This window comes from Sturnus vulgaris, chromosome 3 (genome assembly GCF_052056855.1).
Source record: "Sturnus vulgaris isolate bStuVul1 chromosome 3, bStuVul1.hap1, whole genome shotgun sequence".
Taxonomy (NCBI): domain Eukaryota; kingdom Metazoa; phylum Chordata; class Aves; order Passeriformes; family Sturnidae; genus Sturnus; species Sturnus vulgaris.
Genome location: NC_142245.1, coordinates 109,907,776 through 109,921,305, shown reverse-complemented (window position 1 = coordinate 109,921,305; position 13,530 = coordinate 109,907,776). Strand labels below are relative to the sequence as shown.

The following is a 13,530-nucleotide window of genomic DNA, read 5'->3' as shown; positions in this document are numbered from 1 at the left end:
AAATGCGTCTGTGACAATTGGAAGCTTAGCTTTCTTTGATAAAGGGCTGAGAAATACAGGATTCTAAAGACTTCTAAAGTATACATTAAAAACACATTTCTTTACTCAGCAGCATTTACTCTCCTTTCAATAGAGGATACGGGCTCTATTTACCCAGGTCATCTCTGAATGTTTTACAAATCAGAAGTAAAACACTTAACAGCTCCATCACTAACACCTGCTCTTCTTTCTCCCATCACACTTATTCACATATTCTAAGAAAATAGCTAAAAGATGAATACACAATGCAGATACTACCAGATATTTTAATTGACTACTCACATCATACTCTGCAATTCAGGTGTAAAACTTGTTGATTTTCTTCCACTGCTTGAAGAGGCAACCGCTGACATCGGGCTGGCCACAGTGCTGCTCATCTGGGTAAATAAAGAAATAACAGCACTTACAATACCTGTATTTCATTTCCAAGAGAGCAGATGTATGCTTCACACTAGATATTTTAAAGGAAGAAATTATATTTGGAGTAACATGGAAGGTAAAGGTTCTGCATGCAACAAATAAGCCTATGTGAGGCACTAGAAAGCTTGAGTTGATGTTTACTGTAAGCAAATATTGGAAACATGCACTAATTATAAAATACAATTTGGAAGTATCCTAAAAAGTACTATTCTGGAATAGATAGTATTCATAGACACCAGAATCTCTACTGACCAATCATCCTCTTATATTCCTGCATATCCTAACCATCATTAAATCACATCCGCACCATCTCCAACAAAGCTAAGAGGAGTAAAAGAGATTCTCACGAAAAGCCAGCTAAAACTTTATGAGCACAGAGATCAGAAACTTCCTTTATAAACACCCCCTTCCCACACACAACTTAAATTCTTAAAACAGAAATGCATTAGAAAGAGTGAGACCCAACCACTATCATCACACTCATAGCACTGCAGGTACTATCTTTATACAAAGTATTTTTCAGCTTTTCTAAGTATGTCTTTCAAGAACTCCAAAGAAAATCAAGGACAAATTTACTCTTATTCTATGAAGTAATTAACAAATCTACATTTTCCTCTTCAATAATATGCATGTCAAATGGCTTTGAGCTATTTAACTTTTTGAAATAATTTAATTTACTAAAGGACTGACCAAGCAAAATTTAATTATAGAAAACGCCATAAATATGTACAAGGGAGTTTCATTTTTTCCTTCAAAAAATTAATAAAAACTGCATACTCTGAGAGTCCCCTGATAAACAAGATATATTCTCACTGTATTTCTCATCTTCTAGCTTGTTACACACTAGTAACAGTTGAGTTGTACTGCTCATTTCTTGCACTATTAGCAGTAGCAACAACAAAAGCTTTATGTTGATATAGTCTGCTGTGCTGTAAGAAATCCTACCTCTATCTATTTCAAAATTCAAAGGGTAAGGTTGTTTTCTAGAATAGAAATCCACTCCACCACTTCCCAGGGCAGCCTGTTCCAATGCTGGATCACCCCTTCTGTGAAGAAGTTTTTCCCAGTATCTGAACCTCCCTTGACACAACTTGAGGCTGTTTTCTTCTATAGCTTTGTACACAGGAGAAGAGCCCAACCCCACCTGGGTGTCTCTTCCTGTCAGGGAATTGAACACAGGGAGAAGGTCCCTCTTGAGCTTCCTTTTCTCCAGGTTGAGTCCCCCCAGCTCTCTCAGCTGCTCCTAATCAGACTTGTGCTCCAGACCCTTCCCCAGCTCAGTTCCCTTCTCTGGACTCACTTCAGCCCCTCAATGTCTGTCTTATCATGAGGGGCCCAGAACTGAACACAGTCCCTGAGGTCACCTCACCAGTGCCCAGCACAGGGGACAGTCACTGGTCCTGCTGGCCACAGTACTGCTGGTAAAAGCCAGGTACCATTGGCTCTTGCCCACCTGGGCACACCTGGCTCAGATTCAGCTGCCGTCACCAGCACCCCCAAGTCCTTTCCCACTGAGCAGCTTTTCAGCCACTCTTCCCCAGCCTGCAGCACTGCACGAGGTCACTGTGGCTTAAGTACAGCATCCAGGACTTGAACTTGTTGAACCTCATAAAACTGGCCTTGGTCAATTGATCCAGCCCTTCCAGATCCCTTTGTACAACGTCCCTACCCCACCCAATTTGGTGTCGTAAGTTTAATTTTTTTTATTAATGCTTTCATGTATATTATCAGACTTCAGTTCATCTTCAGGCAGATTCTAATTTAGGTCTCCATCTTTCAAGCACTTATGCACATGTGTAACTTGAATCACAAGTTTGCTCCCACTCAAGTCTGATTTTAATCACATGAGTAGTTACACACAAGGCTAAAGTGTTGTCAGGATCCTGCCATAATCAGCAGTTACCAGAGTCATCTAACCCAAACAGTCAAATTAGTGAATTAAAAAAAAAAAAAAAAAAACCAGTTAAAACCCTCTTTAACAAAGAAAGGTGCCAGTATTTATAGGAAAGCTCTATTTATCCATGAAAGGAAATTAAGAAGAATTTGCCTTTGTACCCGCCTTAGGAGAAACAGCCTAAAGATTTAGAAATTTATATATATTTTATTGTTCATTATTTGATTTGGACTAATTAGGATTAATTTTAGTAGCTATATTTTTATATTCAGTACCACAATACCAATATTCCTAAATAGAGAATTAACTGTGTATTTATAAAAAGTGAAAAACATTCAAAGACTTAAAGAGGTTTTTTAGGGTGTTTTAAAACTAATTGCATCATTTGAAGCATGTAACTATTTTCTTTGAACATCCATGACAGACATTATGCTTTATCCATGAGGTTCTGTTCTGCTAATTTATGAAACAATCTCCCAAAATTCCCAAAAAACCATGGGACCCAAATTCACAGTTGCCTCTTCACAGCATAAGACCTGTGGTTCATGGATGTCCTATTCTAGAGCAAATCCTTTCTTAGGTTCCTGCCCTTCAAGTGGACAAGAACAGTTCAATTTAAAAAATTTGAAGGGTTATACATCCCATGGCTTGAGAGCTGAAAGCTTATCAGCTACTGCTTCACTACAAACTTAGGTCCTCCTATTGCAAACAAACTATTTAACTTTCAAATCAAGCAGGTGTACAGCATTTTCTTGACATAAAAAACCAACAGCTTGTCAGGCTTCATCAGACCCTTTACAATAATTACTTCCACAGCCCACATTTTGTTTGATGGTTTAGATAATTAACTTCTTTACACATCAAAGTCCCATCCTCCGTATGTTCTATTTCCTTTCTTCCGGACATTAAAAAAAAAAAAAAAAAAAAAAAGAATTCAAAAGCAGAAGCACTCTCAAATCAATTTTCTTCAATAAGTATAGTTATCATGGAACTGAAAAGCCTACAGTGATCTTCAATGGGTTGATATACTGTATTTGTTTAGTTCCAAACTGAAATGCAGCTGTTTGCCATATTCTATAAAATGAATTCAGATGTTCAGATTAAGTCACAGATTATTTCAATGTGCTGCATTTTAATCATGAACTCTAGCAAGAAGATAACTTCTGATTAACACTATTTGGACTGGTAATTTTGAGTTCCTATCCAAGTAGGTCCAGCTTTTATAAATTCTTTTTTCATAAGTAAAACATTCCAATCACATGTATAGTAAAAAAAACACATTCAAAGGTATACATAATCACTAATATAAATGTTTAAAAGCATCTACTGTAATCTCTAGGTCTTTTACATTGAAGAGTCATGTCAGAAAACGCTTATTCAATGTGAATCAGCAGAACAAAAGTTATCAGTTGAGGGAAACAAATTTTAAGTTATTTCTCATCAGGTTTAGGCCCATCCCTCTCACCACAGTTAGATACCTGGGTAGATTTCTGCTTCATAACCCTCCTTCATATCCACATCCACTCAGAAATTACCAAGCAACATTAACTTACACTGACTTTTTTTTTACAATCAGTAAGTGATCTGTATAACCCATATATTTATTCAAAATCCAGCTGAGAGAATTCCACTGCTCCTAAAACATGATATAAGGGTTATCCATTTAGGCAATATCCTATATTTACATATATATATAAAATCATGCCTTCTAACCCAAACCATTCTGTACTATCTTAAAACTCATCTCATTCCAACCCCCTGCCATGTGCAGGGACACCTTCCATCAGACCAGGTTGCTGAAGGTCCCATCCAAGCTGGCCTTGAACACTTCCAGGGACAGGGCTGACACCACTCCCCTGTTCAATTGCCTCACCACCCTCACAGCAAAGAACATTTCATTTTCTCATCTTAACCTTCCTGCTTTCACCTTCAAGCCATTCCCCCTTGTTCCATCATTGCACACCCTCTCCCGCTCTCTTGGAGCCCCTTTAGGTCCTGGAAGGTGCTATGAGGTCCCCTCTCCTCCAGGCTGAACAACAGAAACTCAGTAAAGGCTTCTGAGATATTACTCAGACACCTTCACCCATGCCCACTGGTGAAATGTCACACGAAGATCGAGGAGAAAGATACATCCAAACAGCCACTACAGAACAGTCCCCTAACAGTCTGACAGCTGATATAAACTCACTCAGGAAAAGCAAAAGTTAATAGTAATACAGTTTTCACCACAAGAAAAAAAAAACAAAAAACATCAGTCTGCACTGGCTCAGTTTAAAACAAACATGGATTTGCGGAGATTCTCTCTGATGTCTCTGTTTTAGGCTAAAAAATGTGCAGGATTACAAAAACTAGCAGTGTCCCTGCAAAAATTTTTACATTGAATAACACAGAGTAGAAGTTACCATTACAATGATTTAATTCATCAAGCATACAGCTAAAGTCTTTATCATGTCAGTCTTTTCATATATACATTTTGCATATAACCTGAAACCATGCAAAAATTTAAAGACTGACGAATTTTCATTTATATAAACTCAAACAAAACAGGAAGGAAAGAAAAGCCAATATAACTATGAATTAACACAAAATTAAAATTAATGCTTTTTTTCACAACCTCTACTTCAGTGTAATTAGATTAACTAGTCTGTTACCACTGAGTATTTCATGGCCTCACCAGCTGACAAGAGGGTATAGGATAACAGTCTTCTATGACTGCAGACGTAAGAACTGAATTAAGTACAGGAAATACAAATTTTTGTTACTGCACTTCTTTTAAAAAACAAAAACAAACCATAATCCTTCTGAACACATGTAAGACTGGCTGAGAGTATGCTCCAAACTATAAAAAAATAAGAGAAAGTTTTAAAAATAAAACAATACCCCATAATCAAATGCAAGAGCACATATACTGTTTTGCTTGTCACCCACTCTCCCAGTAGCACAGATTAACTGAAAATTAAATACTCCTGAGCTGTTCAAGCAAGCTGGAACTAGAAATGCTCTAAAGGGTCTCAGATAAGCATAGTGCATGTGTTATCTAGGATTTACAACAAAATAATGATTGATAGTACACAATGAAATTACTTTATCCTCCTCTAACCTGTTCAGGTCAAAAACTACCAGCTTCTTGGGCAACAATTAAGAAATGTTTTTCCTTACAGGAAACAGGATGAATAACTTCCATATTCCCAAAGCACAGCATCTTAAAAAGCCAAGCAGATAAAGTAAAGGCACAAACTTTCAGGGAACAGACCAAACATAGGATTAGAAGCAGGCAGGGACACATCTGCACCAGGTCTGCACACAAGAATATTGTTCAAAGTTCGAGCTGTAATCTCAGCTTTCTTTCATTTTTAATTAATTAATATAGTACCACAAAGCAGAATGCATGCACTATTCATACTAAGGATAACACATTACATCTGCTTCTGCTGCTTCCATTTATTACTTGATAGACCAGATTCTTAGGGTAGTTTTATTTTAAACCAAATACCAGAAAGAAAAATTCATCTTATAGCTGTCAATGCACAGCCCAGCTTTCACCACCCAGACAAATAAGTATCTCATCTTTAACCATGACACTCTCTTGGAACAGAACATGCTTGGAAAGCCCACATGAATACAAGGAACACAACTGAACATCATTTCCCCCGTCCATTTAAAAGGCAATTCAGTCATTCATTCTCATGTAGAAGTTAGAGAAGAAACATGCATGGCTGTTAGCAGGTAAAACAAATTTTCTAATACATGTAGGCATAGATTTTCATCCTAAGAATAACATGTATCCTAATTACTTTATCTTTAGAACTGTCCTGTTCAATACCCCTGAAGATAAAAAACTTTCCTGTTCATTTCTACATCTCAGAGTGCCTTTGTGCATTACTTTTACTGAAGACCTTACATGAAAGGAGCAAACAAGCACAACTCTTTCACTGATTTAGCAAAGAAAGAAAAGCAACCTCAGACAAAAATAAAATCTTCTGACTCCACTGTGTGCAGTAACTGCTAAGTTTTACTCAAAATGACTCTGCATGTCCTCATATCTGAGGCTATTTTTTCTCCATCCCTACATTAGACATGATAGCTGCTTTAAGTTTCTTCTGAACCACACCACAAATGGTCTGGACTACTGCAAGAATACTAATACACAGATGTGACTGTTTTAGTTGAGACTGGGAAATACAGAGAATAATTTTGCACAAGAGCTTTGCCTTCACATCTGGAGGTGTTTACAAACACTTCTCAGAATTTTCAACTCCAGAGCTATATCCTTCCCCAGAAGGGATACATTTCTTTTTAACAAGGAAGCAGGCAAAATAAGTCTAATATATATACCCACCTCCCTCTGAACTGAATGTACACACTTTTTTGCAGAGCTTTGTGCCATAGTGGCAGTTAATAGCACTGCAAATTAAGCACAAATTACTTTTTCCTTCCTTCCTAAAAATGCTTTAAGAAAACAGTGCAAAGACCAAACAACCTGAAACTAACAGCCAAGTTCTCACAGCTTCCAGAATCTGACTCCTATAACCCTCAATTTATTTCAGCTAACAATTGTTTTTTTCTTAATACTCTGGTATTACAAACCTTCTATAGGAATTATTTAATAATTGTATAGAGATGCAATTCAGTGGTCATGACCTTCCTGTGGGAACCACTGGAGATTTTCAGTGAAGCAAATACAAGATGTGCTCACAGGTCTGGTGATAAAAAAAAAGCTTCCAAGTCATCAAGGACTTCCATACTTGATTCCAGAATGCAAGAATGAACAGGGCCCACTTGTGACTTGCTCAGTATTTTGCTTTTTCTGACAAGTAAAGCATTCCTGAAAAAATATGCAGAGGTCATGTTAGCCCTGTCAATATGTTTTACTGCTCATAGGCCAGCAAGCAAATCCTTTAGTGAGCATGAGTCCCCATCTGCATTTAGTACCATTTAAATTAAAATTTATGGGTTTACTAACAGAGGTGAATTTTCTGTGAAGCATAACCAAGTTATCAATAGATTTAAACTGTATTTTCCTTGGTATAACTTTGCTGTCTAAACCTTCACCTGCCTTCATCTCCTTTCAAAATGGCATCTTCCCAACCTATCACACTGATTACATCGACCCTTCTCCTCTCCTATCACCCTGAGCTGTGTTTGATTTACTATGTGAAATACAATTAAAATCATTTCATAATATAGCTCCACCCTGACCTTAATTGAATATTCTGGCATATCAGGAATCCCATCAAGTTATGGCATCAACATATCTATCTAAAATTCCTCATTAAGAATGAGCAGCCAAATCTATAGCCAAGATTATTTTTAAAAATTCCAATTCTTGTGGGGCTGTTCCTATTTCAGAAATCAGTGCCTGCCATCATAAGTATAAATTCTCTGGAGGAGAATGTGTCTACTGCCATTGTTGTTCATGCATGCAACATCTAATTCAAATAAAACTACAGGAAAAACAGCCATGGCTTTAATATAAGGTCAAAGTGTGAAAATAGACCAACTTCTAAAGAGCCAAACAATACGTCAGTAACATTCAGGCCACTCAACCCTTTTCAGCAATCTCATAGTCACAGATGATATCTGGTAAGTTCCTGCTAAAATGCAATCTTGTTTACTCGAAAATACACATTTCTCCCATACCTCAGTACTGGGCTTAATCAGAAGAATTATCAATAGAGTTCTTCATTGCTAACTGCTTCTAAAAAATCGCATGCTTGAGTGGCATTTCAAGTAAAAAAGCCAACATTTCAGCCAAAGTGTATTGGAAATTACATCTTCCAAACAAGCTCTTGGCCCCTTTTTTCCATTACTGCTACTTCTCTAATGGCTTAAGTTGCTGTGTGAACTAGAAACTTTGCAGCTGACTCTGTGAAAGTTTGATTGTAATCAAACACGCTACTTCAAACATATGCAAAATACAGGGGTAGAGAAAAGCCAAAGAGTATTTATAAATAGAAATTTCACCTGTGATAGCTTGCATAAGAACACTGACTAAGATTACTTAAAATTAATAACGACTTCGTGTAGCACTACAAATGCCAAATACCTGAAACACAGATTGCACATCAAGTCAATACCATTTTCAGTAGCTTTGACAGGCAGATTTTTCTGATCAGCTCCAGATAAGCTTGTAACTGAGTCACTACTGCCTGCTTCCATGAGAACACAGGCCTAACTAATTTCCTTTTCTATACATGCTCTTGTATCTACACATTTGGATATTTCACAACTGCAACAAGAGCATTAACTCAGTTATTTTCTACAGTATAATTACACTGCCTGGGTTTGGCCTCGTGCCTTAGAACACCCTTGCAGTGATGACCTAGAAAGACACCGTCTAGCTGGTCTCACTGCTCCAGGGCAGCACAGCAGAACAGCAATAACAACCTGAACAATGTTCACTGTTGCTCTACGCTGTTATATGTAGGCAATTCTTAAAACACTTGTAGCTCGCTAAATTACAGCCTGCTTACGCTGTCAAGTTACTAATTGACTAATCAACTCTCAAACAGCTCCACTCCATGCCACCCAGAACTGAGCCCCGGAGAGTAATGCAGCTGGTTGTGACAGTCAGAGGCTCTAAAGGCCACAGAATCCCGTGAAACCTTAAGCAATGTCTTCAAATCCATAGATTTGAAAAATCACAAGTTAAATGGCCCTAAAGGATTTCTTGCTTACTTCTCAAAAACACAACTTTGAGCTTTTCCTCCTGCAGGTTAGACCTCAAGCTTTTCTTCAGAATCATCACAGCTAAGAAGCACTTTATCTGACTGAAAACTAACTTTTTCAAGCAGGGATGTTTCAAAAAACATGATTTTATCCTGTTACAGTTGGAAATGTTACTTTTGCCATTAACATTCCCACCTACACAGCAACAATACACAGGATAAAAAGGAACCAAAATAAAACAAAATGTGATTTGCATATTAATAACATGCAAATAGGAGCCTGTGTAAAGTCTACCAAAGTTAACAGAAGGACTGACACTGCCTTCCACACCACTTGGATCTGGCCAACAGTGAAGAAAGATATGCAAAAAGAGAGAGGGTGGGTGCACTGCATCCTGCCAAGTAAGCACTGCTGCCTTAAACCAAAGGGAAAGCAAGGCCTGTACCAAGAAAGAGAACGATGTGGGAGTTACAGAAAAGACTTCAAAAGAAAATTTTAGCGAAACACCAACACGGCTGCAAACCTTGAAACAGATTCACTTGTAGGAAATCAAACGTCTCACAATAAATCACCAACACTAATGCCATACAGCAAACTTGCACTGTCTGCAACATCAGGTTCCTGCTCCCATTTTACAAACACAGTAATATATATTTTGCATGTATATGTGCTTTGCAGTCATCGACTGCAAATCATCCATTTGTGTAATTCTAGGAACTTAGAAGCAGTTGATCTGTACACAGGAAGTATAAAAATATTCTAAAGTGGAAAAATCACTTACAGCTAACACAGATAAACATTCTTCTAGACTGTCAGCCCTAGGCTTTTAACATTTACCAGTAATTTCTGTAAGGACTATATAGAGCTTATGAGAACGTTCTGGCATATCAGGAATACCATTAAGTTAGGGCATCAGTGTAGGTATCCAAAATTTCTCATCAAGAAGGAGCAGCCAAATGCATAGGATTCCAAATAAGGAATATCACAAGATTCCAGCTAGGGAATCACCACACCTGTTCGGGCAAAATAGGTAAAATCGGTAAAATCCATTTCCTCCAGATGAAACTTACAAACTTGTCACATTTCACAACACCAGAGTGACGAAGAAATTAACAACACCCAGCAATACACAGTGTACTGCAGGCCAAAGCTCGGCCGTTGTCACATCATTTTAAAGACTAAGAAAAAATTAAAATTAAAAAAAAAAGTCCTAGGAACACCTCCTAGATTAGTTGCAAGACGACAACACTAACAGGACAGGGCAGGGTCCAATGTAACACTGAAGGCCACCAGAAATCCCCGCGCCCCCGGACCCCCCCGCCCCGCAGGTACCGCGGGCAGGAACCGCCCCGTTAATGCTCCTGAAGGCCCCAACAACGAGCAACCTCACTAAGTTAATTAATAGCAACACACTCTCTAATTGCGTGCCCTCTCTGGTGACTCACTCAAAGGCTCACCCCTGGGGATGGATGGATGGATGAGGAGGCTGAGATGTGCAGGGGAGGAAGGATGGAAGGAAGGTGGGAGCAGCTTGTGGTGCCCGGTCCCCCCCACCCCGTGTACGGACAGCCGAGAGGGGAAAGCGAGGGGCAGGCACTCAACCTCGGTCCTTCCCCTCCACGCGCTGCCTGGACCGAGGCGAGAAACGAGGGGGACGGAAAAGCGGCGGCGGCTTCGCGATATTCCCCCCGCCCGCCACGGCCGCCGAGGGAGGAGGAGGGGGGGGTAAAATGGCGCCGCCCGCGCCGGGGAGGAGCCGGTTCCGCCACAGCGGCCGCCCCGCAGATGGAGGCGGGGGCGGCGGCGCCTCCCAGGGCGCGGGGAGGAGCCGGGGCGAGGCGGGGCCGCCGCCGCTTCCTCCCGCCTCCCTCGGCCCGCCGCTCGCAGGATCGCCGGGGGTTAATGCGTGTGAGTATCGCAAAGGCGAGTGAGTGGAGGATGGCGCCGGGCTCTTTACAGTGATGCCCAGCGACAGGACGAGAAGTGGTCATAAAATGAAACACAACAGGTTCCGCCTAGACACGAGGAAGAACTTCTTTACGTTGAGGGTAACAGAGCACTGGAGCAGGCTGCTCAGGGATTTTGTCCCTCTCTGGAGACATTCCAAACACACTTGGACGCGTTCCTGTGTCACCTGCTCGAGGTGATCCTGCCTTGGCAGGGGGGTTCGACTGGATGGTCTCCAAAGGTCCTTTCCAACCCTAACAATTCTGTGGTTCTGTGAACAATACAATCAGTTAGATTGGAAAAGACCTCTGAGATTGTCGAGTCCAACCTATGACCAGTCTGCACCTTGTGAGCCGGACCATGTCCCTCAGTGTCACATCCAGTCTTTCCATAAACACCTCCAGGGATGATGTTGCAGGTGCTGCCTTGATAGGCCATGACCACCTTTTCCTTCCCCTTCAGCCCCAGGCATCGCTGGAGGGCAGCAGGAAGGGGCTCCAGGGCTGTTGTGAGTCCAGAAAGCCTGGGGATTTTGCGGAGAGACAGCTGGATCTCCCTGCAGCAGGGAGGTGTGGGCATACACAGGTGTCTGGCCTCAGCACAGGTGCCTCACCCTCATCTCTGCAGCCACAGCCTCATACAGGTGTTCAAAAAGAGCAGTGTGGACAACAGCAACCTGTGTTTGTCTTTACCCCTGGAAACACCAATGGATCCTACTACAGCAATACCCAGTTGTACCATTTCAGCCATGACATTAATAGTTCAAAGCTGAGCCAGGAGATTTAGGCTAGACATTACTGAGAGGGTGGTCAGATACTGGAATAGGCTTATGGAAAGGTGGTTGATGCTCTACTTCTCTCAGTGTATAAGAGGTATTGGACAATATCATTATGCCTTAACTTTGGCCATTCTTTAACTTTGGGTCAGTCCTGACATGGTCAGGCAGTTGGACTGGATGATTGTTGTAGGTCTCTTCCAGCTGAAATACTCTGTTCTTTGCTGTGTTGATTCAGTGCATTGGTGTGGTTACATACTCATGTTTTCCTCTTGATTCCTGGCAATGGTGGCTTTCCTCTTTCTATATCCTGCCAGCTCAACGTATTGATGGGGAAGGACATGACTAGGCGAGCTGGAGCTTTAACCCACCTCTCCTTTCTTTTACCATTTCCTTCCTTGGACACCTCCTAATAGTAGGTTTCTGTGAGTTTAGGTCGGTCGTTCTGCTCATCTCATGCAGGTTTGTTGGGAGACAGGCTGATGTGTCCCATGGTATAAAGTGGAACTAATAAATGGGACCAACAGAGGTAAATGGAGTAACCATTAGCGCTTTGAAAAAAGTCTTAATTTTTTTCAAAAGTTTGTGGGGTGTGTAACGTCAAAAGTTATGCTCTTTTACTTTGCCGTCCTTAGTCCCTTTTAATCTAAATCCCTGCCTACTCACCAAACAGGATTCATATCATTTCACTAGGATTCATTCTAAGAAACCGACAGCTTGGAGACTTTGTAATTTTATGTAAATCTCAGCATTTTACTTCTTTGGGGGTCTGGATTAAAAAAAAGGAAGAAAAAAGGTCTGGCAACCACTGCAGTGATCTTAACACTCGAGGGACCAGCTGAATTCCAGTTTAGTAGAAAGTAATCTTATTTTCTTTTTCCCCTAGCTGACTTCTGCTGCCCTTACTTTTTTTTTTGGCTACCACTCACTCCCAGTCCTTCTTGCTACTTCACATAAACATTCTGTCAGTCCCTCTGCGTTGCTTCCTCCCTGTTCCCACCTCCCACATCAGCCTCAGAAAGACAAGGTGATTCTGCAAGTCGCTGCCAAGTGCTGCCAGCCCCTCTCCCTTCTGCTGCTTCTGCTTACAATTATGGAAGTAAAACGGATACCAGCCTGAGCACTGACAGCAACAGGGCAAAACACCAAGATATTATCCTAGAGAATGAGAGGCCTCACTCTGCTGATTCTTGCCTGCACAGCAAAGTCTTAAGTCATTGCTATGAGGAGGATGGCCTGAGCAGTTCCTTCCTGCTACACATTTTAAAATATCTGGGCAACCCAAGCCAAAGCAGGATTATCAATAAGCATTTTCCTGGCGAATAGGAGAATCAAAACATTCTGTCAGGTTATGAAAAGTTCTGCAGGAAAGCTCGAGGCGACTTGAGTTTTAGCCAAATTCTGTGATTTGTCAGAACCTTACATTTAAACTGAAGGAGGCAACACAGCATATTACTGACGTTTCTATGCATATCTTTATGTATCTCGGAATTGAGGACAGAATAATGTAAGAACATAGAAAAAATAGAGAAATTACTACACCAATTCCATATGGTAATTTTAATATGGGAATTACTGGGATTATATGGTTGAGCATGTCCAGTGTGAACTACATAACTTCCACGAGCTTGGATAGAGGCAGTGTGACTTGGTGAGGTGCCTGAAAAAGCACTGACAGAAACATTTCCTGACAAATTGTGTTGCTGTGCAGAGCCCTTTTGCCTGCAGTGAGAGGTTACCAGTTCATGAGGGATTGAAGCTCCTGCCTGATGATGAGCTGGGCTGA

At 40.7% G+C, this 13,530-nt stretch overlaps 1 protein-coding gene across 5 annotated transcripts in view; it reads right to left on the bottom strand.

The window, feature by feature from the left end:
* SUPT3H (SPT3 homolog, SAGA and STAGA complex component) overlaps window positions 1-10,833 on the bottom strand; it is a 251,699-nt gene extending 240,866 nt beyond the window's left edge. Inside the window, exons 1-2 of one of the 5 annotated variants that reach the window (XM_088162519.1) lie at window positions 10,625-10,833; window positions 322-416 (exon numbers count right to left, since the gene is read on the bottom strand). In XM_088162519.1, the coding sequence (XP_088018645.1) occupies window positions 322-416 (95 nt within the window). In that variant the 5' untranslated portion in view covers window positions 10,625-10,833. Of the gene's footprint in view, window positions 1-321; window positions 417-10,467 lie in introns of all 5 variants that reach the window. The other 4 variants (XM_088162517.1, XM_088162520.1, XM_088162521.1 and 1 more) reach the window with 4 other exon arrangements.
* Between the last annotated feature and the right edge of the window lie 2,697 nt (window positions 10,834-13,530).